At 37.5% G+C, this 25228-nt stretch overlaps 1 protein-coding gene across 2 annotated transcripts in view; it reads right to left on the bottom strand.

Moving 5' to 3' along the window:
- Window positions 1-25228, bottom strand: part of VPS35L (VPS35 endosomal protein sorting factor like) — a 41837-nt gene that overhangs the window by 13923 nt on the left and 2686 nt on the right. For both annotated transcript variants that reach the window (XM_009091898.4, XM_050979985.1), the window contains exons 3-26: window positions 24843-25010; window positions 24420-24542; window positions 24039-24063; window positions 22958-23034; window positions 22229-22357; window positions 20512-20596; window positions 19493-19552; window positions 18840-18936; window positions 18403-18450; window positions 17306-17399; window positions 16730-16807; window positions 16232-16354; window positions 15501-15547; window positions 13650-13761; window positions 13328-13444; window positions 12932-12985; window positions 12450-12530; window positions 11540-11602; window positions 10380-10465; window positions 9295-9375; window positions 6932-6995; window positions 4860-4958; window positions 3989-4066; window positions 2901-3015 (exon numbers count right to left, since the gene is read on the bottom strand). In XM_009091898.4, coding sequence (XP_009090146.2) covers window positions 2901-3015; window positions 3989-4066; window positions 4860-4958; window positions 6932-6995; window positions 9295-9375; window positions 10380-10465; window positions 11540-11602; window positions 12450-12530; window positions 12932-12985; window positions 13328-13444; window positions 13650-13761; window positions 15501-15547; window positions 16232-16354; window positions 16730-16807; window positions 17306-17399; window positions 18403-18450; window positions 18840-18936; window positions 19493-19552; window positions 20512-20596; window positions 22229-22357; window positions 22958-23034; window positions 24039-24063; window positions 24420-24542; window positions 24843-25010 — 2104 coding nt within the window. The remainder of the gene's footprint in view (window positions 1-2900; window positions 3016-3988; window positions 4067-4859; window positions 4959-6931; window positions 6996-9294; window positions 9376-10379; window positions 10466-11539; window positions 11603-12449; window positions 12531-12931; window positions 12986-13327; window positions 13445-13649; window positions 13762-15500; window positions 15548-16231; window positions 16355-16729; window positions 16808-17305; window positions 17400-18402; window positions 18451-18839; window positions 18937-19492; window positions 19553-20511; window positions 20597-22228; window positions 22358-22957; window positions 23035-24038; window positions 24064-24419; window positions 24543-24842; window positions 25011-25228) is intronic.

Here is a 25228-nt window from a genome sequence, read left to right as displayed (position 1 = left end):
CATCAGTGTATTACTGCTGGACTTTCATGAGCCTATAAATTCACAGTTCTGACCCAATTCATTGTCTTAAAGAAAATCTATTCCACAAAAAATTACAATTTTCTAATACTGAAGTATTTGGATGAGTCCAAACTTGATTTGATTGACAGTGTGGGAAATCCAAGCAAGCAATGCTGGGAAAGAGGAAATGGGAGCAGTGAGACACAAGGACTGATAGGAACTACTGCTGCCCCTTGAAACTGGGAATGAGGCAAACCCCAAACTTTTCCAGCTAAAAGGAGATTAGCTGTGGCTGTCCAATTGCTGATAGTTTAGAATGCAATCCTCAGACTCACAAATCCATTTTTTGTTATGACCTGCACATACTTCTTTTTCAAGAGAGATACATTGGCAATTTAGAGAAAACTTCCTATTGCCAACAGAAGTTGTGGAACTCAATTTTGTTATGTGTTTAAGTTAAAAAGTCAACTCACAAACAGCTGCCCTCTCCATAGAAACTTAAAACTGAGAAAAATCCAAGACTTTACCTTGCTACAAACACCAGCTGGAATCTTCAAGGAGGAAGTGCATGCACAAAACTCATGCATGCACCACTGCTGACTGAGCTATCAGATCAGGCACATTACCTTTCAGCTTTATTTCTCATCACAATTTTAAACCAATTAAGGTAATTCAAATCAGCATGAAAGAAAGGTTACAGACAAGGCACAGTTTCCCTTCCTGGCCTAATGCTATCATTAATGGCACACTCTTAAATCTTCACTTCATGCTGCATTGGTTTTAGTAGATCAGTGTCTAATTGGCACCAGTTAAGTGACTGGAGTGAAATTTGCTGTTATGAATTAATCAGTCTTCTTACTTCTTATTCATTCAGTTGAGATACAGATTAAACTGAGTGAAAACTAACTTTCAAGGACACACTATGTGACTTCAGTGCATCAACATATGGAAAGAGAGTTCACAAAAAATGTCCCAAGACAGCTTCTGTTTAACACATGCTAAATTACTCATGCAAGTGACATGTCTATGAGTACAAATTATACCCAAAATAGTTTTGCAAGGGGAGCAGATAAGTGAATAACTATAAAACCTTGGTAAATGAAGTGAGCTACTGAACATCAGTTTTGCTCTTGCTTCATTTTAACAAAAGCAGAGAGGGACCAAATGCTCCTCTCTCTAGCTCCTGGGTCTAAAATTCAGGAGAGTGTGGTTAATGAACATGCATTTTAGAAACTGAGTTCATAATACTTTGCATATATCTGCTCCCATAGAAGATTTCAGGATGGGGATCCTGTAAATTGTTTAGTGAGTGCACTGTATTCATGTGTCAAACAGCTGTGCACGTTTGCAAACCCTCACACTGAAAAATGTGGACAATGTTGGGGCCCAGGAGTCTCACTCAGAAAAGAACTGGATCACCCAAATAGCTGAAAAGCAGTTTATAAGTTGAAAGATATTAAATCACAGACTGAGTCCCTGACTCAGGGTCAGGGAACAATTCTCAAAGACCAAATATTACAGAAAAACTGCTTTGGATTTGCTTCCAATAAGAGAAGATCTGCAACACAGCAACAATAATGAAAATTGACATACAGGATAAGGTAATCTGGTCAATTATTAAATAAAACACCATAGAGAGAAAAGGTGAGCCCATTTAATGTAAACTCTGAAAGCAACTGCACAATGCTAATGGCACAACAACAGACTTTGCAGATCTTTTATCTGCACAACAAACTTGGACACAACAGTCAGCTTTACTCTAAATCCCTCTGCTTTGCTGTATGGGCAACATCAGATTCAAAACAAAGAAATGCAACAGTCACCATGCACTAAAAGTCTTAATCAGCATCCTAAGTCAGCTTGTTTGTGCAGCTGGAACTCGCTGGTAAATGCAGAGCTTGGAAAACAAGCTCTCGTGAAGAAGCACAGAGCTAACACAAAGAATTAACAGCCACAACAAAAGATGTTGCAAAGTAATCCAATTTATTACTCTCACAGCTCCACTGGAAACATGTAAAGGAAAAGCACTTACTGTTGGAGAGCAGACATTTAAAGTCAGGATTAAAATTACAAAACAAAGTAGAATGACATCACTTCAAAAAGGAAAAGAAAAATACTGCAAGCAGTTAAAAGTATATGAAGACTCTTGGAAGAGGTAACTGACTTCCATTTGTGACATGAATGAGATCATATTAAATGGTAATACAGACTTAAAATTCATTCTGATGCCAGAATAGCTCCTATTTTTTCCCCCAAATTACTTTTGGTCAGAATCTACTATTACTTAACACTGAACTAAGAGGATGGCTGAAAATGTGCTCAGGCATATTTCAATCAATAATCCAGATCCAAAAAAAGAAAATATATTTTTCAGTCTTCAAGTGATCTGATATTACACCATTCTTTCACTCTGATATAGTGGCACATTTTCCTGGCTAAGCATTTGTCAAGCAGGTGCTTTGATAACAAGTTTCTGCTGTCACTGACCTAACCTGGAATTCTTTTCCAGCTCATTGGTGAATTTTGTCAGTCTGTGAACTACTACACAGATGTTTTTATTTCTTTTTTCAGTTATAACAAAGCACATTATTTGTGATTAGAGTGCTTGCATAATTATGCAGGAGAAAAGCTTTCCATGCTTTCCATAATTCCTAAGTAATTTAGGACAACCTACCTCATGGCCAGGACAATGTCAGTACAGTCAGCTGTCCTGGCTGTTGAGATCACATTGGGGAGCTGCTTTAATGTGACAAGGTTTTGCTTTAACAGGGTTTGAAACAGAGCTGTATTTTAATTGCATCATAAATATACATATGACTTAGGATATCAACCAAGTTATTATGAAATCAGAAATGTTTCTGAACTAAGAGAACCTTTAAGTAGCCAAATTGATGCCTTACCTTGAGAAAGGCACTGATTTGCCAGAGCAACCTGCCCAGAGTGTAGATACAGATTGAGACGTGTGAAGATACTGCTCAGAGATGGAATTGTAATGAAGCAGAAGGCAACACAAGCCTAAAGTAAATTTAAAAAAATTGAATAAAATTCCTAGCTCAGAGTTATAACAATCTTTACTGATTTAATACACAACTAGGAATCAAAATCTGTAAATCAGTTTTGGGAAAGATTTTCAATGCAAAGTAAATATTTTGTGAAGCCCAAAATCAGCAATTTTAAATTTCTAATGAGTATTTTTATATTTTAATTGTTGCTATTACTAGATAAACTCCAAACTGACTCACAGGAGGAAGCAAATGTAGCCCAGGTGCTGCAGCTGCACAGCCCAAAGCCCTGGCCAGAGCAAGGAGGCCCCAGGCAGAGAGAAGCTGCCCAGTGCCAGCCCAGGACAGCACACAGCTGCCAGGACCTGGAGCACACACAAACAGCCTCCCAGTGCAGATGGACACAGCTTGGTTGCACATTCCAGGTTAGAAGAAGGGAACAGAAGCAACCTGGATATCCTGTGATGGCCTGTGCACAGTTCAAGGCACATGTGACCATCTCCATACAGACTCAGAGGCACTAAAGCTGAAAGGAGCACCTGATTTGAAATTCAAATCCTGATTGCAGCATACCAGCACTGATATTATGAGACAGAAGTTTGAATATATTTTATGCCCTACCTCCCATTCTCTCTGTGACCGAGTTACATAGAAATTTGGTATTTTATTTCAAACATAATTTGAAAAGCTGAGCTTTCCAGAACTCACACAAGCACCTCTCTGGTAAACCTTCCTTTGGAGAGGGAGTCAATCCTGCTGCTTTTTTTCAACACAAAGCTGCTATTAGATGGTTTGGGTCTCCTTTTTCTTAAATAGCAACATTTGGCTTCAGAGAGGAAAGACTGCTCTCAACAAGAGAAAATGGGACTACAAACAGTGTCAAAAAATACTAACATAGTGGTTTTGCAAAAATGATAAACTTAGGTGGCAGCAGACAGTATTATCTGCAAAGAAAGCAGGCTGAGAGTTTAATCAGTCAGACCTACCCTGACAAATGCAGCAGTCTTTCTGGAATGATTTCCTTTCATCACCCTTCTGGTTTCCATTGCTAGCTGGTTCACAGACTACACACACAAAACAAAAGCAAACCATTAAGAAAAATGCCCAGCCTCAGTGGCAAATAACAACCTGCATGTTTTACTGCATGCATTTAGAGAACAGCCAGTGTCCAAAGGAACCCTGATACAGAGTGCCACCACTGTACTATTTACTTTTTATTGGGAGAATTTTAGTGACTTCCTTAAAGCAAATAGGAATTTTCACTTTGTGAAATTAGACTTGTTTTATTCAAGCCTTTGGCTTATCATTTCCTTCCCAGCTATAGTGCTGTCACCTCCTTGCTAGCATAACAATCATGATTTCTAGCTAACACAGATTTAAAAAACCATAAACCAAAATAACAAAAGGATTTAAGGGAAGATACAATGTTCCAAAGGAATCAGAGGCAGCTAATGCACACCTGTGACTCAATACAGAGAAGAGATTAACCTTCCCAAGCACAGCAGGACTCTGCCTGATCTGCAGCCAGACACAGTCTAATCTTTCCTAGATGGAGGATTACAGGAGAAGCAACCCAAATTCTGAATGCACAAAAGTGCCATTTATTTTATTATACATGAAATCTCTTGCAAGGTAGTCTGTTTTCTTTGTTGCAATGATATCATGCATGCCTGTCAAGCAAGAACTTCAGAGTGTTTAGGGGGATAAAACCAGAGATGAGATCAAAGTTCACTTTATAAACACCTGATTAAAACACTTAAGACTTCTTTTGCAATAGACCAATAATCTGAGCAGGGAATGGGAGAAATAAAAATATATCCTTATTTATTAAGGAAATGTAGATAAACTGTGGCTTACATGAATCAGCTGGACTAGAACAGGCTCCAGATTGCAAAACATTGACCTGGCTTCAACATAGAAACTCAGCTGTTGTTCAAAGTCACGGCCAAATGAAACCTGTAAGAGAAAAAAGGCCCCAGACTTTATCACTGTAGCCCTCAAATATCTGGAAAACTGCATGCAGATAAGCCACAGATCTTCCAAAGTCAAAATCCCCCTATATTGCTAAGGAGAAAAGCCAGCAGTAACAACAAACAGCAGTCAGAGAATCTCTGCTCTTTTAACTGTCTGCAATACTTGAGCTTCAGGGAAACATGAAAGTTTTACTGTTTTGGTTTTTTGGGGGTTTTTTTGTCTGTACTCCACATGATGGTCTACTTTACAGATCAAGTGTTTTTCAAGAAAACAAAATTTAAATCCTGTTTGTGAAGTGTTGTCAAAACTAGCACAACTCTTGATTCTTTATGGGAGAGACAAAGGCTTGGTTTTCATCATGCTTAGAAAGCAAGACAAAAAAACCCCAGAATAATAGAAATAGATCTGTGAATCTGTATTCAGATTCCTCTAATTTCTAGTTAGAGGAAGGGCATCCAAGAGAAAACAGCATTTTTCCTAATCAGAAAACCAGTAAGAAAAGCAGGTTTTCCTCAAGTTTGGTTAATTGATACATGCTTATATAGTATGGCAAAAGCCTGTAACCTTGCATTCTGGCAGGAAAGAAGTCAAAAAACAACCTTTGTGTGAGAACAACCCTCTTCCAACCCTGCAGATTTAAAAACACCCAAGTGCTGTCAGCTGGAGTGTCTCAGCTGTCAATTAAAAGCAGAGCATGAGGAACAGTCTCCAGGCAGTCTACATTTATGTATTCTATAGCAATTTTTTTTCTAATAGAAGTCAAGGTTGCATTATTTATTATTTCTCAAGTCACATGCAAGAATTTTTTACAAAATTAGAATAAAATTTACATTTAATCCATACAGTGAAAGATCAAAGCAACTGCACCAGAAAACAAAGGATTGCTTCTCACATTACAGACAACTGTCTTTGCTTTTCCTCTATTTGTACAACTGCTGATTCTTGAGTCCTAGTCTCAAGAAAACAAATCCAAATATATAATTTTTCCACCAAACAGACTGACTGTAAGGATGACTGTAAGAATTTCTTTTCCCTCCACATCCTAATGTGTGCTGGTTTAAATTCATAAATAGTCATTTTGCTGCTATGGGATTTTCCCCCCCAAACCAGGACTATCAAAACACATCAAATTTTGTTCAATGCAAGAAATCCTCCTGAAGGAAATTCTACTGCATGTAAAGCTTAATAAAGCAAGAATATTAGAATATTAGAACATTAGAACATTAATTAGCAAATTATTATAGCTGAAGAAAAAGCAACCATCTAGAGTAAATCCATAGAACTGCAACAAAGAACAAAGAGGACAAGTAGGCACAGAGCCTGACAACTCTGTGTGAAAGAAAAACCAGGCACTGACAGTATGTGGTTAGAGAACACAGAAAGCTTGAGAAAGTCTCCCTAAAACACCCTAACATCTCAAAACCAACAGAGACCAACAGAAGATTTACTGGAATAAGAGTGAGGGACGGCTTAAAGACTAATTTGAAGACAGAACAGCTGCGGTTCTCCTGGGACTGCTAATTTAATGATACAAATTGTCTAATTTATAAATTAACATAAACAGAGATAGAATAACAAAAAGTTACATTTATTTTGTATTTTTGAAAGCTGGTAATTGGATCCATTTAGAGCCAAGTAGTGGAACTTCCTTCACATAAACCAGTGCCCTGTCTGATGCTTCAGCTGCTGTTTAACTTTAAAATATGTGCTCTGTTTTACAGGAGATTTACAAAACTAGCAGAGAATAGTAATAAATAAACAACATGTGTACTTTAAACTTTCATCTTGCACCAATCAGCTTCAGCACTGTGTGACATTTCTTTTACACAGACACACTGATTTCACTGCCTGTGCTTTTCAGTGCTCTCAGCCACACAGGCACCTGCTCCTCGTGGGCATCTCACCAAAATCCCAGCTCTAAGGTGCACCCAACATTGCACACAATTGTCACTCACCATTTTTATGAATCCATTTATCAAAGCTGCTAACATTCTTTTCTCATCCTCAAGTGTTAGTGCACTAGGAAAAAAAATTATTTGGTAAATTTTAGAATATTGTTTATCTTACTTATCTATGAAGGTTCAAATTATACATAATATTTTATAAATTCTTCTGTATAAAACTAATTTTTCTATTAATATCACCAAGTCAGCCATGAACCAAACTAGATTACAGATTTTTAAAAAAGTAAAAATTGGTGAGAGTCTTTAGATTCTCTAAAAAACTCCGACTTTGGCATGAGGAGGAGGAAGTTACACTATTGTTTTTTATTGTGGCAAACAAATTGCTTTAGTCTTGTGTTGCAACATGAGAACTTGAGTAAGAATTAAGTCTAAAACCTAAAGAAATTACTAAGCCTATACTTAGGAGAAAGTAATATTCTTTAAGGAATAAAGCCTTTGAAATACCCTTTAAATATAATACATTGTATAATACAATAAACACACTAGCTTAATCTTTCGTTTGGGATTTGTTTTGTTTAAGGTTTTCTGTTTTAACTAGCCTTGCCTCAGAATTTAAAAATAATTAACTTCACCTTGCTACAGTGCTGGTTTTCTTTATGTTTTAGCAGGCACTGAACTAAACTGACATGTAAAAAAGGAGTTTCTTTTCAAAACTATCACAGATACCTATTCTACATCAAGAGTTGTAAATCTGATTTGAAACAAATTTACATCACATAAAAATCCAGTCAGTCAAACCTGCTTCACTGAAAACTGATGAACAAAAAGTTAAATGACAATTAACTAATACAATTTAATCCCTTGGCTATGATATGCTTGGCTCCAGCTTTGACCTTTAGTGTATCAGTTACCAATTTCCAGCTCAGACACCAGATGGAAGAGAACAATAGTTTTACTATACAAATTCAGTAAGGGAGGAAAGAAAACCTCAGCATGATGAGCTCATTAGTGCATTGCCAATCAAAAGAGTCAACTGATGGGCTCTGAAAGGCTCAGAAGGCTTGTAATGAGATCTCCAGGTCAGTAATAGGTTTCCAGTTCAATTGTGCATCAGACCCCTACCAGTCAAAGGCTGTTATCCTCCAACAGCTGTTACAGGGGTCAGCCAGCCCCACACAATGGGCTGGGAGGTTCCTCAACCAGCATGCAAAAACAGATGCAGGAGTTAGTTAAAAATAACTGGAATTTAGGATGATTTACCGAGACAGGTACAACCATCTTAGCTCAAGAAACTGCTGGTTTAAGGGATTTTAAATGTCCCAGTAAACTATCAAATTGTTTTGGCCAAGTGTCAGAGGAAGCACCAATATGGATTGCTATAAACTGCTTTTTTTTTTAATAAGCTGGTTTAAGTACAATATATTGTTCTATTTAAAGGCTGAAGTGGCTTTTAGTGCAACATACAGCCAAATAAGGTACTCTAACCCAAAATAAAGCACTCTAGCTGGTATAAATTTGAATTACATTCTAAATCTGACCTCTTTATTGACAATAAATCTTGCATTCATGGCCTATCAAGGATGAGAAAGTTTTAAGTTCCTTTGCAGCATCTGCCATACTAAGAAGCTCTGGGCTGAGAGTGGCAAAAGAGACTGTGCCCTTACAAGTCAACCCAAACCAGAAGGAAAAAAAGGTTTGTCCTCTTGAGAGCTAGAATTTGCAGCATTGTGATGCTGGCTCTGTTTTCAGTCAGACACAGATATTGGTGTGATTTGTCCAAGTAACCTACAAACCTCACTGCTTTCCACACTGAACAGCAGTGAGGGTGCAACAGGGCACAGGGGATCCCAAACAACCTCAGCTCTCAAAGCCAAGGGAAAAATAGAAGAGGAGGAATTAGTGGAAAGATATAGATGGTGTAACAGCTTCTCAGTTCTAGCTTCCCCTATTGAAGTTCCTAGAGATCTTCCAGGTATCCTTTTAAAGATTTCACACCCTTTGTAATGGCTGAAAACACTGACCCACAAAAAGGTATAATTGAGTATGGCAATCTCTGCTTTAGTAGCTACACATTCACTTGAATCTCAAAAATAGCTTATTATTCACTATAACTCAACTATTACATTGGTTTCACCCTCAAAGTGTTTTGAAGATTGGATTGTAAAGTGTCTCTGCTTCACTGGAAAGCTACAAAACCACTGCTAGTTCCTTTTTAAAATTCTGCTTCAGTATTCAAAATACAGCAGTAATTAAAGAGCAAATGGTACGTGCTGCCACTTCACTGCACAGCTCTTCCCTCAGCACTAATTGGATTCATGTCTTAATCCACCTTGAAACAAACAGCCTCAGAAACATGAAACCACATCAGGCAGCCCCAGTGTGCTGAGTGAGAGCTCAGGAGAAGTTCATCTTACTTCACAGAGTCGTGCATTGTCTTACAGACGTGCAGCAGGGCGTTGAGTATAACGGGATCCTTGGTCGGCTCCTGCTGGTGCCTACAAAGGGTTGCAGAAAAAGTGATGAACAATCCTGCTCTGTCAAAATGGAAAACAATGACTGGAATGACACCCATTTAATGCATCATTTCAATCCCCAGCACTGTATGACACTGCACAAGTTTTAAATTCGTTTGTGAACCAACGAACACCGATGATCACATGGTTAATATGGGTAGAATTGCAATAAATGCCAGTCCAAGAAATATTATTTTAATATACACATTTGCATTGCCAAGCCACAGACTCTGACTCCTTAAGGGACACAGTAAGGTGGACATGTGATACACTGAGGCAATCTAAGAACATTAAAATAAAACAATCCTGGATTTACCAAGATATATTTTAATTTCTCAGCTACTCAGGGACAGGCAGGAAGGATCAGTGTCAGGTTTAGGTACAGAGGCACATGTGCAGAGCAGCTCCACTAAGATGATTAAGGGGCCACAGCATCTCTCATTTCTTGGCAGTAAAGCCAAGAGTGTTGGCCCCATGTGCCCTAGGGGAGAGAAGGCTTGGGGGGCTCAGCAGTGAATATAAATATGTGAAGAGAAGGTGGAAATGAGAAAAAGGTTTCAAGAAACCTGTTAATTATTTGAAAAGAAAAGGACTGCTTGACTTTCAGAACAGTTGAATGTATTTTCATTTTCTAAGTCAATTTTCAGCTGTAGCAATACTCTATTCTGTGCTGTCACACCAACTGGAATGTGAAATAAATGTCATAAACAACTAAGGCAACACACAAAAAAATAAGCTCAGAGAACAACTGTTCTGTTAACCCACAGCAAGTCAGCATCAATATAATTACTTCAACTTTCTCTGTGAACAGTCAAACAGTCCATCCATAGATTAACAAAACTGACACATTTTCTTTTTTCTTTCCCATAGCCTGGAACACTTCTTAAATTAAAATAGCCAATATATTGCCTCCTCTTCCCTAGCCATCTTGGAGTAAGTTTCCTAGAGCCTCCAGAGTGCATTTCACTTCAACAGTCCCCACTTACTTAATAAAAGATTCCATAATGCACTTGCAAACCTCCACTCTCACACTTTCCTTCTGGAACATATCCAGAAATGGCAAGAATTTCTCCTGAAAGCACAAATACATAAACAAGTAAATTTAGGTGTGTTAAAAAAAACACACTAAATCAATTATTATTTTGGGTATGTTTTATAAGCACACTATTTGGGTAAAACTATTTTCATCTGGTTTTAAAACAGTAATTCATCTCAAAGGATGAAGAAGTGGAACTAATGGAAAAGGACTGATGGCTGAAAGATGTATCAATTTATTGATTGCAGAGATGCAGAAGGGAACACAAAATACAGAACTGTTTGAATCAAATGTTGCACTTTATTTTTAAAAGCAATCATATGCTTCAAACAGCTTAGGGTCATCACAAATTCAGACATCTATGGGAAAAAAAAGGTAAGATATTATATGCAATTAAAATAGTCAACACATCATCAACGATTTCACATCTATCCAGAGCAAGTTAAGAAGCTCTAAGACATACAAATTTCCTTCAAAAAACAAGGGTCTAGGTTGTTTAACATACTAAAACACTTCATTTCTGTATCATCTCAAGAATATAGCAAGGGTAAGTTTCTCAGAATTATCCAAGCAATTTGCCAACAAGACTTGACCCCAAAACCACAGCATCAATCTCAAGTTTCACTCTTCAAATGATTTCTGCACTGTGACACACACTTGCTGCCTTTGTTTCTATTTTTCTACCTCATACAGAGTCTCTGACCTCCCTGAGTTCCACTTTGTTCCAATGCCAAGTGCTAGGAGAGGGTATGATAAGTATGTGTCATAACACAGAAACAGCTACCAGCAATTACATTAACACACACACACATAGAAATAAATGGTATTTCATCTTTCACTGACTGCCACTTATGCCACAGTAACAAACAAACTTAGAGAATTTAACAGCCTAATGAAATAAGTATAGAAAATTGGAATTGGAATAATAAGTGCTCAAGTGGTAAGCAGCAGAAAGCTCACAAAATTTATCTGCACTTAGCTACTTGACAAAATGTGCCTGCATTCTCTGAACTTGTAAACAATCTAAATATCCCAGTCAAGGTAAATTCTCTTGCAGAAAAACTGCCAAACAGTTCTTGTTAAAGATTTATTAAACAGAATATTACTTACCACTGAAAAAAGCAGAGCAAAGTCATAGATATAGGTAATAACTTTCTGAATAATTGACTGCAGCTAAAGGGGAGAAAAAGGAAAAGTTTAAAAGAGGAGAAAATTATTGTAATATGAGTTAAATTAAGACTGTCCACACCAGAGATTATTCTTCTTTAGTTATTCATAGAAGACTCTTTTGAAAGATGCTTCAAGCACTCAACATTCTTTCCCCAAAGTGGGACAAGCTATAGCTATGCTGTTCCTCCACACCTCTCCCACATACCCTTAGAACCCATATTGAACAGAGACTGGCTGACCAGCCTTCCCAGGCTTTATTTGTTCTTCACTTCCATAGCTGGGCACAGTTTTTTAGAGTCTCCATGTCCTCCAGCTCTCTGCACTAAAAATCTCAGCCAAATAATCAAAGAAAAAAAAACCTCAAACCAGTTTATTAAGTCTTCTTTTGTAGGCACTTTTTCTACCCTCCAAGTAACCACAAAAACCTTCTCAACTAATCCATATCTCATTTGGCATTCAGTCTTAAGAACTGGACACAACAATTCACTGAAGCCTTAACAATGCCAAGTAGAGACAGATTGTCTTATGGTTTATTTCTGTTTGAACAGCTTATCATGATTGCTAATTTCCTTCAGCAAACACCACTGTTGAAGTAGGAGCTAACTCTTGCTACTTCTAAATACATGAATCATTCAAGTCTAGCATTTCTCAGAATTAAAAGATTGATGTGCATGGAAAAAAAGGAGAAATAAATCACAGCATTACAGTGTTCCAAGAGGCTTTCCAAATTGTAGCTGGTGTTTAAAAATAATTACTTTGTTATAAAAGTTATCAGTAAAGTTTAAGAATTGATCCAATTTAAGAAAATGCACATCAGATTTTTACACATTTGGCAAAATAAACTCTTTACCTGTGGGTAAGCATCTTCAAATGCTCTGTCAGGAGTCATGTGTTTGATAACATCAGCCAGAACTGTATTGACCTCTCGCTTCTGTGCAGCAAAAAACAAGGTTACAAAATGAAATTGGCACATAAATCAAGTCACTAAACACCAGTTGAGTAGGTTAATTTATTTCCATTTGCCAAAGCATCAGCTTTTTACAGAGCTCTAGTTAAGCCAGGAACTTTAACCATAGCTCCAATAAATCCTTATTTAAACTGATCCAACTACCTTTAAAACAAAGGATAAGAAATGTTCAGTGTTGTGGAGTAGTAAAGCTTCAAAGCTGCATCTTTTTTCCCCATTCATCTTTCATTAAAGGAAACACATTTTTTCATTCCTACACATTTATACTGAATAGTCAAAGCCTTTCCATCTTTAATACCAGACTGCTAACACAGCCACTTAGTCTGCATCAGAAAAACCCAAAGGAAAAAGTAATTTTCACCTACCGTAAAATGTCTGCAGGTATACTCCACCCACACTTCAGCACAGTTGATATAATCCTGGAAATACATGTGCTCATGACTACCAATATTTGCAGGAGACTGTGAGAAATACACTTGCAAAAATTACACTTAAAAGAATTAACTACTGAGGTATGATTCATGCAGACCTAAAGATCTAGAACCCAAAAGCTGAATTTGTGTAAAAATGTTATGTAAAATTAAATTATGCTTCAGCAGAGCTAAGAAAAGCAGGGATGATCCAAAGATATTACAGCCATCACTTATTTTTTTGCAACTGTGTGTATTTAGAAAAGGTAAACAATGTCATGCCTGAACAACTGGCTACAACTTTGCTCTAAACACAGAGTCAGCAGTGAAACAGAATGGACAGTAACTCACCTGTGGGTTCTTCAGCTTTGTTATAACCTTCCAGGCTTCATTTAGTATTTGAAGGCGATCATTTTCAGGAGGATCAGCCAATGCCAAGTTTAATCCCAGGGAGCGAAAGAGGAGATGCTGAAAGTTAATGAGAAATTTTTAATTAAAAGCAGACAATGCAGGTCCATCCAAACTGGTCTGGCAGGTACAGTGTGCAGAAAGATTCTCAGATCAAACCACTTCAATAATTTTATTCAAGTGACACAAGTTATGTAGGCAACTAAGAGCATAAAGACCTCTGTCAAAGGAAGGGAATTGGTACAAATTAGATAGAAAATGTTACCTTTGGGAATCCAGACTCATCACACTCTTTAATCATGCCAATGAAGTCCATTGATCTCGCAGCAATAAACTCTGCTCTGAACGCCGACATCACTGAATTCAACAGCAAAGCACTGCCATGAACAACACAGATCAATACAGCTCAGCAGCAGCTCAAAGTCAGTAGTACCTGCATTTATATTAGTCTGAAATTCCTAGACTAACAACTGTGCAGCAGCTATCATAAATTCTTAAAAAAGAGAGAGAATAAGGAAAAAAAGAATGTCACACAAATTGAGCTTGCTTTGATGAGGATTAATGATGCATAAGTAAGACAAGAAAACATTAAGCCACCAGATAAGGAAAGGTAACCCAGCCTGTAAAACACTTCTTCCACACAGGTGTTTCTGAAGCCATCATTTTAGCAGGAATTTACTAGAAATATCAAGAAAACCAGGAGTAGCTGGCATTTAGAAACTTACTCTCTGTTTAACTACAGTTCAGAAGAACACTAAGTGAGGGCAAATCCCTATTGACGTTTTCCTTAATTAATTATATATGCATTATAAAAGCCACATTTCTAGCAGCTGCATTGTTAGGATTAAAATAATTCCAAAGTCATCGTCATGTGATAACTGGCAATGACATATTTAGACATATAAAACATATCTTCTGGGACAGGTATAGTGACATTTCAATCAAAACCACCATTTTATGGAAGTCAAATCTGCAGTCCTTCATCCATGCCATTACTCCAGGTAATCACTATTTGCCAGCCAGGTCAGTTACCTCTGGCAGGAGAGGTGAAAACTCTGCCAGACTGACAGAGATTGAAACAGCCTGTTCACTGCGTTAAGCTACAGTTTAGTCAAATCATTTGTATAGCTGTATGACAGAAGGATGAATTCAGCAAATAAAGATTAAACTAGCTAAAGGACAGCAGGAAACAAACAGGAATACTGCCTATGAACTTCAAGTGGTCACACTTGAGCTTTGTGGAAGCAAACAGCTTTCCTGTACAGAAGAGAGCATCAGACAGTCCTGTATAGCCTCTCTTTACTTACCTTCCCTCACACTCATGTCTGATCTATACCCTCTGATACAATACCACTTTTACAGCCCATTTTTTAAATCATGCTTTCCCTGCACTCCTTAGCTCTGTCACAGTATGCTGGCAATCCTCAACTAAGTGGTTAACATATCTTAGTTCCTCAGCTGCTGCAGAACTGGACTGTGCAAAGCACGTAAGAAAAAAAATAGTAGAAAACTTTCACAGAACTCAGCCAAGCTACCCAGTAAAATGCACAGAGAGGAGCCCATCAGCAGCCCAGTCTGCATTCACAAAACCCAGGCAGTACATCCAACTTTCAGCCCAGACCATCCTCCTGAACACAACTACTCTGCACAAAGGCTTCTAGGAGACATTTGAGATACTAATTTTAATGTTGGAAAAAGCAAATCCCGAAGTATTACCACCTTCCAAAGGTTGCCAGCAGCTTTACAATGAATGCATGAATGGCCTGACTGTAGCCAGTGGAAGACAAGGGAAAGAAGGGGAGGAAAACCCAGAAAAGTGAAGCAAAACGAGGCATCAGAGACATGGCTAAGGGAGAACACATTAATGTCCTAGACTTTGGCTGAGGAGCCAGAATGCAGCAACCAAGTTAAACTAATTAGCTTGACAAGTAATCTACCATATTTTAGAATTCATCTCTGGAAAACAGATGTTCATAATCATGATTTAGTAAGCTACTGGGAGAATGAAAGCTGCACTATGCATGCAAATGTTTCCAAAAGAGGAAGAGAGAACATTATTCCAGGGACTCAGGGTACTCATTACAGACTCCTGCCTTCTACACTCTGCCACACTTACTTGTTCCCCAACTTTTTGCATCTCTCCATCATCTCAGTAAGCAGAACCTGGAACAATCATTTATTAAAATTAGTGAATAGAGACTTTGCAAATATATTCAGCTTTATTTACTGTACTGAAATCTACTAAAAGCTGTTTTAATTACCTTCCCAATACATTCCAATAGTCCTGTTTTATCCTGTATTTCCAGCACAAAAAACCAATGGTGTAGCTAAACATAAAACACCTCCTCTGGGACAGGTATAGTGACATTTCAATCAAAACCACCATTTTATGGAAGTCAAATCTGCAATCCCTCATCCATGCCATTACTCCAGGTAATCACTATTTGCCAGCCAGGTCAGTTACCTCTGGCAGGAGAGGTGAAAACTCTGCCAGATTGACAGAGATTGAAACAGCCTGTTCACTGTGTTAAGCTACAGTTTAGTCAAATCATTTGTATAGCTGTATGACAGAAGAAAAGGATGAATTCAGCAAACAAAGATTAAACTAGCTAAAGGACAGCAGGAAACAACCAGGAATACTGCCTATGAACTTCAAGTGGTCACACTTGAGCTTTGTGGAAGCAAACAGCTTTCCTGTACAGAAGAGAGCATCAGACAGTCCTGTATAGCCTCTCCTAACCTGCTTTCCTCACCCTCATGTAAAAGCTGACTGAGGGGTTGTTTTTCAGTAGGCAAAATTAACTCTTCACCACAACATTAGTATTGAGCATTACCACGTTCACTTACATCTGGAGCATGGTATGCAATACACTGCAAAATCCAGTCTATAGCAGGAGAATACAGGGTCAAATACAAAGGGATCTCCACACATTGCACCACCAGCTGGTTCTGAACTGTATCTCCATGGATCTGTTGAAATAAGAGACAAAACTGTGTTGCTGTGGAAAGGTATTTAATGGGAGATATGATATACTGGTTAAAGTTTGTATATGAATGTAAATGAAGCAGATGACAGCACAAAGGTACAGATATTCTGAAGCATTCCTTGCAAGCTGGGAGAAAAAATATCAAGCTCCTAACATATATTATTCAAGTCTGGAAACATGCTGAATAGAGCAGTTTCAACTTACCAGAATATAGGTAAAGTTTCCCATACTATATCTGGATACAGCAACACCCTTAAATCTAAATTTGAGAACTTCTAAGATTTTTTTTCAAGTATGTGACACTTTGTTTAAGGAGTGTATTTATCTGATTTTGCAAATTAAACACTTATTTGCTTACTTGTTTAAATGTTAGGAGAAAGTCAAAAAAGTTTTTATTCAGGCTTTCTTTGAGTTGTGGTGCCACTTCCATCCCAACCTGTATTAAAAGAAAAAGATTTTATTGGCATCTATCAGTTCTCCTTCAGAGTGAGATAAAAATACATTTGCTGAAGGAATACACAAGTCACACACATCAAATCAACAAACAGCATTGAATCACATGCTTGTGACTGATTATTTCTTTGCTTACTATTATAGTCATGTCCACTAACAACCACCCTGAGGCAGTTACAGCTGTTCCTAAACACCATCCTAACATCAGCTCCAGGTACCTGTAAGCACTGAGGAAATCAGTGTCTACTCCATTGCACTGCAGCAGTCTACAGCAGTACAGAAAACTATTCTTACTTATTACAAACACTTAAAGAGAGATTCCCCATTTGTAAAACAGGAGAGAAATCATTTTTTGTTTGTTGGCTGAAAGGAAGAGACAGGCTGCTGACTGCTTGAGATACAAGTGGCAGTTCCTTGAAGCAGTGGCAGCACTGGCTGCAGGAACTCTGGTACAGATGAGAGGAGGTAAATGCCAGCCTACCCTGCAGAGGTATGCTCTGGCATAGACTGCCACCAGTGGATCTCCAATTCCTCTGATCATAGATGTTAACCGTGGCAGGCACTCTGAAATGCCCCTGTTTGGATCAGAAATGAAAATGAGCTCCAACAGCCAACAACAGAATTACATCCCCTACAGATAACTTCAGAAGCTGCCTTGTACACTAACAATTGAGCATGAGTTCTAGAAATATCTATCAAAGAAAAAGGATACTAGCACAAAAATTTATTTCATAACTAAAATTTCTGTGTACAGTAATGCATCTGCTATATTCAAATTGCAGTATTTGCTATTCAGAACAAGACAAATAAAACTAAAACCTCCTCCAACTTCAAGAACAGCAGAGCTATGAAAAAACTCAGTGTAACTCAGTGTAAGGAAAGCAGATGCTCAAAGCAGAACTGGCAGGACTCCTTCCATGTCTCATTTTCCCACAGGTCCTTTTTGATAGAGCTGTACTAGTGCCTGGATATGAGGCCCACTAATTCCAGTAAAAGAACTGCTTTTTAGGGATAGTAAATTGCCACTTTTTATAGTGGCAATTTGGCTTCCAACACTCATTTCAAAATACAACTGAAGAAGGACAATAACAAGGGAAGGAACCTTTTCTGCTTCAGCAGCTGGCACTGTTTGGCAAAACATTAAACTTATACCGAAGTTTTCAACAGATAGTGGTTCATGGCTCCTAAATTATTTCTCCTACTCTGTCTCTCCTAGTATGATATCAATATTTTCCATTCAGTTTTCTACCATTTTTCCCACACTCCTCATGTCAACCATCTTCCCTCCCCTTCACCCCCAGAAGCCACTGCTTTTCAGTTTGCACTGGGATTTGGGACATTGATGTCACATTTGTATATAGGTTTGAAAACTGAGAGCACTGTTGTATTTCAAATTATACCACAGTCCACCTTTAATTTTTTCATGGTATTCTCATTAAAAATCCCAAAATCTCTCTGTACTGCTTCTTCTCAGTTCTACTAAGACCCTACCCACCATTAATCACACACCTATCCTCTTTAATTCATTTAATTAGTGTTGCCCATTCCCTTCCTTCCCATACTTAACACTATTCTTACGTTTTGGAGAGGAACTTATTGCACTTCAGTATTGCTGCTTCCACATAACTACATTGAAACCAAGTTAAGGAACAAAACTGAAAATCCATAAGCAAACATACATCAAATGGATATTGACCAAACTATTTTAAGGCCTTCTGTAATTAATGTCACTACACTTTGCTGATTTTTGAAATTTATCTACAAGATTTTGTTTTAAAGTTTTTCATACATCATCTCTATTACTGCCAAACTGCTCAGAGCCAGTAATTAAGCATTCAGTTGACAATGAAACATGACTCAAAAGTACATTCAAAACATACAGCCTGAAAAAATCAAAACAAAACCAGTATAAACATCAGATCCTGTGAGTTTTATTGAAACAAACATGTTCACATTTGGAAAAATCTACAAAAAACCTGCAGACACACTGGGATGGTCTCATTTGACAAGGATACAATCTGGGAATAAGTTCTCTGATTGAAGCAATCTTGAAAAACCAGTTTAAGCAAGTTTCTTTAGCTGTATCGTTAACACTCTCTGGAGAAAAGTTATCTGGGAAAAAAACCAACCCAGAAATAGTTACATTCTTTTTGGAAACAAGTTACTCTTCACATTAGATTATAAACTGTTTTCTCTTTCCACTCATCAAGAAATTAAGTGCACAATAATAAACTAGGCAATACATTTGCTTCTCAGCTCTCTTAGGCAGCAGTCAGAGCTGAGTACATAACAAGAAAAAGGTACAATTTTGTAGTAAGTAACATTTCAGAACCTGAATTCATGCACTTGGAGCTCATCTCAGAGCTGCTACTGACAAATCCAACCTCTGCCTCTGCTCTTCCAAAATCAGAAATTGTAAAAAAAAAAAAAAGAAAATACAGAGAATGTGTAACAAACATGCATACAAATCTATAATGACTAGAGAGCATACAAAAGAGACTTAAGCACTCAAATACTTGATTTTAAAAGGCTAATATAAATTTTAAATAATACTAGTGCAATAAGTAGGAAATACTGAATATGGACATAAACCTTGTCTCTATTTAACCTTCCTCAAGGCTGGACATGGTTTTTTCCTGGAGCTCAGTGGAAACAAACACAAAGTTACCTGGCAGAGAGACTCGGTTATCCACACACATTGACAGAATTCTTTCATACACCAGTTTGCCTGGTTTAAAAAAAGGAATAATAAAAAAATCAAAACAAATTAACAAACTGTAAAACACAAAATGCTGGAACAAATGCTCCCTTCACAACATACAATGAAATTAGATGGAAAAAACTCCCTAGAGCACTGACGTTTTGCTGCCCTCTAGTGAGGCTGAAGCGTTCAGTGTGATTTTGCACCTCTCACACTATGAAAACAACCTCTGGCTCCCTGAAGTGCAGAGGTAACACCCAGGTCAGATTTCTCCCAGGCCAGGAAAGGACAGCTGCTGTCCTGACTTTGCTGAGTTTGGATACTGTGTTATCTCTAGCAGCCTTCAGCAAGTAGGAAGGAGCATAAAGAGGAAGCAGGACCTGAAAAAACAATTGGATCTCTGTCGTAGCATATCCTGCTGGCCCCAAAACACCCTTCAACTTTCAATACCATTGTGAAGATTTTCCATAACATGGCAGAAAAATAAGAGTCACATGAAGTGGATGACAATTTCACTTACAAGTTTAAAAATATATTTAAAAAATCAATAACTATATTCTCATAGTCCCTATTCAGCCAAAGAAAACTTTCTGACTTCTATTCTTCAAAATACAAAAACAATTAAATATTGAGCCAAAAGGATGCTAAAATCCAAAATATTTTTATAATGACAACTTGTTTTTAATTTCAAAATGCAGAGATCATGATTTTTCCTAACACTTTGTTCTAGATATTCACTAATACATAAAGCACAGAGCCACAAAATGGAATCTTTTTCACTTAAGGACTGTGCTCTTAGGAGATTTTTTTATAATTATATACCATGTTTATCACCAGCGTCTAAATGTTTATGTTGGAAACATTCCATGTTAAAACTAGAAGTCACTTCAGGCCTTTTTGGATAACACTGATGCTTTCTAACATTACAAAAAAAATAATAATCTTACTAACATTTATGTAGTAAGACTGGCACAGTAGACACTTACCAAAAGTATCAAGGATATCTGTAATTAAAACAAATTTGCTTGGATAAAACTGGATTACTGTTGTGTCTGAAAGAAGCTTAGAACACTAGAAGGAAAAAAAAAAACAAAGAAATTTTTAGAGGCCAACACAAGTTTGTGGTTTTACTCCAGAAAAGCTGGAATGGATGAATACCCACGGGTGGAAAGGGCACACAGGTCCAGTGACTGAGAACCCCTTTGGTGAAGATATTTTCCTAACCAGAAGCCAAACTCACTCCTCCTACTGCATACTAACCAGTGTGTAATAATAATGACAGACTATGTATAAAACTACAGCCTGATGCCAAGAGAAGTGCTCAGCTCTCAGAGGATACAGCACTCTGCAGGAAGAAGCACAAGTAAAGTTCAGTGAGGGTTCTACCCTATTCTGCTTTATAACTACAGAATTATTATCCTTCATGTAAATTTTAAATTCATTAATTACACAAGTACCTATTTCATTCTTAGGCAGTCTTTCAATTAGTGATGAGCATCTGCAGCATTAAGTGCAAACTGACCAACACTTTAGCAGAGATAAACACATTCAGCTTTGGAACCACTTTCCTAAAAGGAAGCACTGGATCCCATGTTAGAAACTCCATTATTTCAGAATTGTTTGTGAATCAGTTGCAAAAGAACATATGAAAGTATCAATGCACAGATTATCACTGCATTATCCCACAGATATATCAATATATATATTTCACACAAAGCACTGTAAGTACAGTACATCCCTGCTGCTTTTCTTCTCATCCAAAGACCACAGTCACACTTCACAATCCTATATATGGATTTTTTTTTAAATAACAATAATAGTGCTGATTTTATAGTATTACAACAGTACATTAGTCACCCTAGGTCACATATAATTGTTTGATCTCACTTCATTAATGTTTCATTTCCTTTTTTGTCTTTACCACAATTTAAGATGAAATTACTTCAAGCAGTTTTCACAAGAGTACCCAGAATGACCAAAAAAATCCTGACTTTATATAACCCCACTGGATGACTATGAGCATTACATCAGTTTTACAGCTTTTAAGGATGTCATTATCTCATCTGTCCTCTGCTGCACTCTGCCTCTGGCCTTTTTTAAAGGCCAAGCCAAACAAAAGAGCATTTAACTGTCCTATTTCCCCATGCCCTCCTCAGATCCAAAGGAAGACCAAGGACAAGTTCTCAAACAAACAAACAAAAATCAACCCCATACACACAATTTTAAAAATCTGGAGCTGGTTTTTGTAGCTTGCTAAGGTCCTAAATCCCTTTATTTAATTGCCCTGCTAAGTTTGGATGGGTAAAATGATGATGTTCAAAAAGCCATTCTGGTATTATTTGTAGGGGGCAAGGGGCTGAAGGGGAAGAGGACAGGAAAGGAAATTACATGTCCTATAAGAGCTGATCGTCACTACATGGTATTTGTTCTAACTACCCTTAAGCAGGTAACATTTCCACATCTGTCATTTGGTGACTCATTGAGAATTCCCACCCACATAACCTAGTCAAAACCAATATGTAACAACAAAGCTAAAAATCCAACTACTGTCAGAAGTCATAAAACTCTGGAAGAAATGTGTTTCAGAGAAGAACAAAAAATAATAGAAAAACAGTAGAAAGCCTTCTTTTCCCAAGAAGGAAACTGGACAAGTTATATCACCAAACTCACTGGTTCTGCATAGAACAAGAACATAAAACTGACCTGGATGACTATTTTCAGAGCTTTTACTTTCTGATCAGAGGACCATGCATCCTTTAAAGACTGGTTCAGTTCTTCAATTCTGTTCATGTAATCCTGCTGAGTCAAATTCAACAGCTCCTTCTGTGATCCCTGGCAAGAAAACACAAACCCTCTTAATAAGAGCAGGAGGGAAGGCAGGAGAGTGCTGTTACTATGGACTCAAATCACCATGTTGTGGGGTTTATTACAAATTATTTGCTGTAAAATTTATTACAACTTCCCTTCAGGTCTTAGGAAAGTAGGTTATGAAACATCTCACCCTTGCACAGTAAAATACTGCAGCTTGAGAAATAACTTCAGTGCTCAGTATTTCTATCAAGCTCATAATTGTAATTTAAATTAAACTCAGGTAGACATATGCAGCTTCTGCAACAGGGCAACCAGAATTATCAGATGTTAACATTATGGGGTTCCATAAAGTTTTACAGCAGTAAGAAGGTAAATCAACAGCAACAAATCAGGTAAATTTTCAAATCACAATTTATAGTGATACAAAAATATTACTCTGCCCAAATACTAAAACAATAAGGATTAAAATCACTAGAGAATTCCCACAGAAAGTACATCCTTGCCTAAATACTGCACTTGCAGAAACAGGACCTTTTAAAAAGGTTTCACAAAAGATTTTTATTTCACAAATTTCTTTCACTGTTATAATGATGCTGTAATTTCATCAGAAAACTTTCTCACCTCTTCCAGATCATCCAGTTCTTCTAACCTTGTCCTCACTTTTTCAGAAACTGCTGAACCAGCAGTGGTGGCTTTTCCTGAAAAAAATTACAGATTTAAGTTTCTTTAAAATTTAAACACTGGGACTTCGAAAGAGAAACAAACCTGAAGGAGCCTGACATGGACCTGTGACAGAAGACAGGTGGTTTGATTCCTTCAGTGACTGTTCCTGAAGACACACATCTACATACCTACACAGTGCATTCAGTTTGAACAGGCAATGACAAGTGAGCAGAACTGAATATGAGTGGATTTTTCTGCAAGTTTTACTGGTAAGAGAAGAATCACCAGATAGAACCATAGGATAGTTAAGGACAGAAAAGCTCTATGGAGGTCTGTGTCCAACTATCCTCTTCAAAGCAGGTCCAATTCTGAAGCTATAACAGTTGCACAGGGTTGTATCCAGTCAATTTAACAATATCTAAGGATACAGATGTCACACTCTGCCTGCACATTCAGTTTTAGTGTTTGACCATTCTCATTTCAAAAAAGTGTTTTCTATTTTTGCAGATGCTGAAATGCTGCGTGTTTATTCATATAGAAAAATTCTGATTTACCATGCTATGATTACCTAGCCCAGATTCTCTTTGCTAGAAAACATGATTAAATATTTAACATTTGGTTCTTTTTTAAACACCCAGCATACAGCTGAAATCACTTCACTTTCATGTAAAGAGAATAACTGAACAAGTTCCCAAAGGACTTTTTGCTTTCCCTCCAGCTAGCAGAAGAGCTGATAAACATGATCCTCAAAACATCATTGCTCAGTTTAAATGGAAGAAAGTTTTAAGCTACAGTGGAAGGCAATGCAATGAAATAATCACAATTCATCATCCCATAGGAATAAAAGGCAAGGTGGTCAGGTGGCTTATTTCCAGTAACTATTTTAAACAACCATATAGACATCTTATCCACAAAAAAGCAAGGACCATGGTGTCAGAATGGAGGAGGCAGGAAATCACATTTCAATTGTTCTTGACCACAAACCTGTGACTGCACCCTGCCTCAAGCAACCTCTGTTACTGATAAAGAAAGTGCTCACCTTTTTCAGATCCCATGTAGAGATTCTGCAAAGAAGCAGTAAAAGCAAACTGTTAGAAAACATGGACTCACTAGCATTGCAAGAATGCACAAGATAATTACACTGCTAATCAACCCTCTAATCATTTAGAAGTAGATGCAAGACTAGAAGTTATTTGCATGGTTACAAAAAGACAAAGTGATGGCTTCTAAATATCAAAAGACTTGGACTCAGCTCTAAAACAATCTTCACAAGTGAGAGCTTATGATTCAGTTTTCTACAACATTAGAATTGAAATTTAGAGGACCAGTATTTACCCATGAAAGAATTATAAAATAGCAGTATCCAAAATCCATTAAAGGTCTAGTACAAATAAAAACAACTGTGGCAGCCACCACTTACAATAGAAAGCTTCTCTGTTGTTGTGTATCTAGCAAGGATTTCACCACGTTTGCTTGACCATGGTTCAAAGTCACTTCCCACTGCTGAGCTCTCATCTTTATCCCGTTTCCTTCGTGCACCATCCTGTTACAGGAGAACAAGTGCAAAAGTTAAATACAGATCTGGAAAAACAAGAGGAGGCTGATAAAGGTCAACTTAATGTTTCAAGAACTAGCTGATCCTTTCAAAAGTTACAATTTTTTTTAAAAATCCATATTTAAATAAATATGTCAACATAAACCAGATAAAAGTAGGTAAATAAAAAAGAATATTCTATTAATATGATATATTTCCTTCACTGGTGAGACAATACATTTTATCCAGGGTTGGCTTTATGGTTTTGGTTTTCTTTTACTTAGTTGAGCGAGCAGCCCTCAGAGTTACCGTGGGAGGAGCAGCAGTCACAGGATCTGCAGCTGCTGCAAACAATGACAAGGGATCAGTGCCATCCAGCACACTGCTCAGTGGGTCCATCACTGAACTGGAGGAAGAGGAGGAGGTAGAAGAAGTGCTTCCCTTCCTGTTCATCTTCTTTGTCTTGGATTCAGTAACCTAAAGAAAAATTCAGAACTGTTAAATCAAAAGGCTTTCTCTTCCCTTACTTTTATTTAATTCTTTTTCTTCCCCCCTTTTCCCTGAGTGGAGACACTCACTCTTCACAAGAATTTCCACTGCTTTTTTCCCCCTTCCAATTCTAGGTCTACAAAATTCTAAGAACAGCCACTCTGAATATCTTCCTAGTACCCCTCCTCTATCTTATTAGGTTTGTC

Source organism: Serinus canaria, chromosome 14, assembly GCF_022539315.1.
Source record: "Serinus canaria isolate serCan28SL12 chromosome 14, serCan2020, whole genome shotgun sequence".
Lineage (NCBI taxonomy): Eukaryota > Metazoa > Chordata > Aves > Passeriformes > Fringillidae > Serinus > Serinus canaria.
The sequence above is the reverse complement of the archived record's forward strand: the minus strand, read 5'-3'. Positions and strand labels throughout refer to the sequence as shown.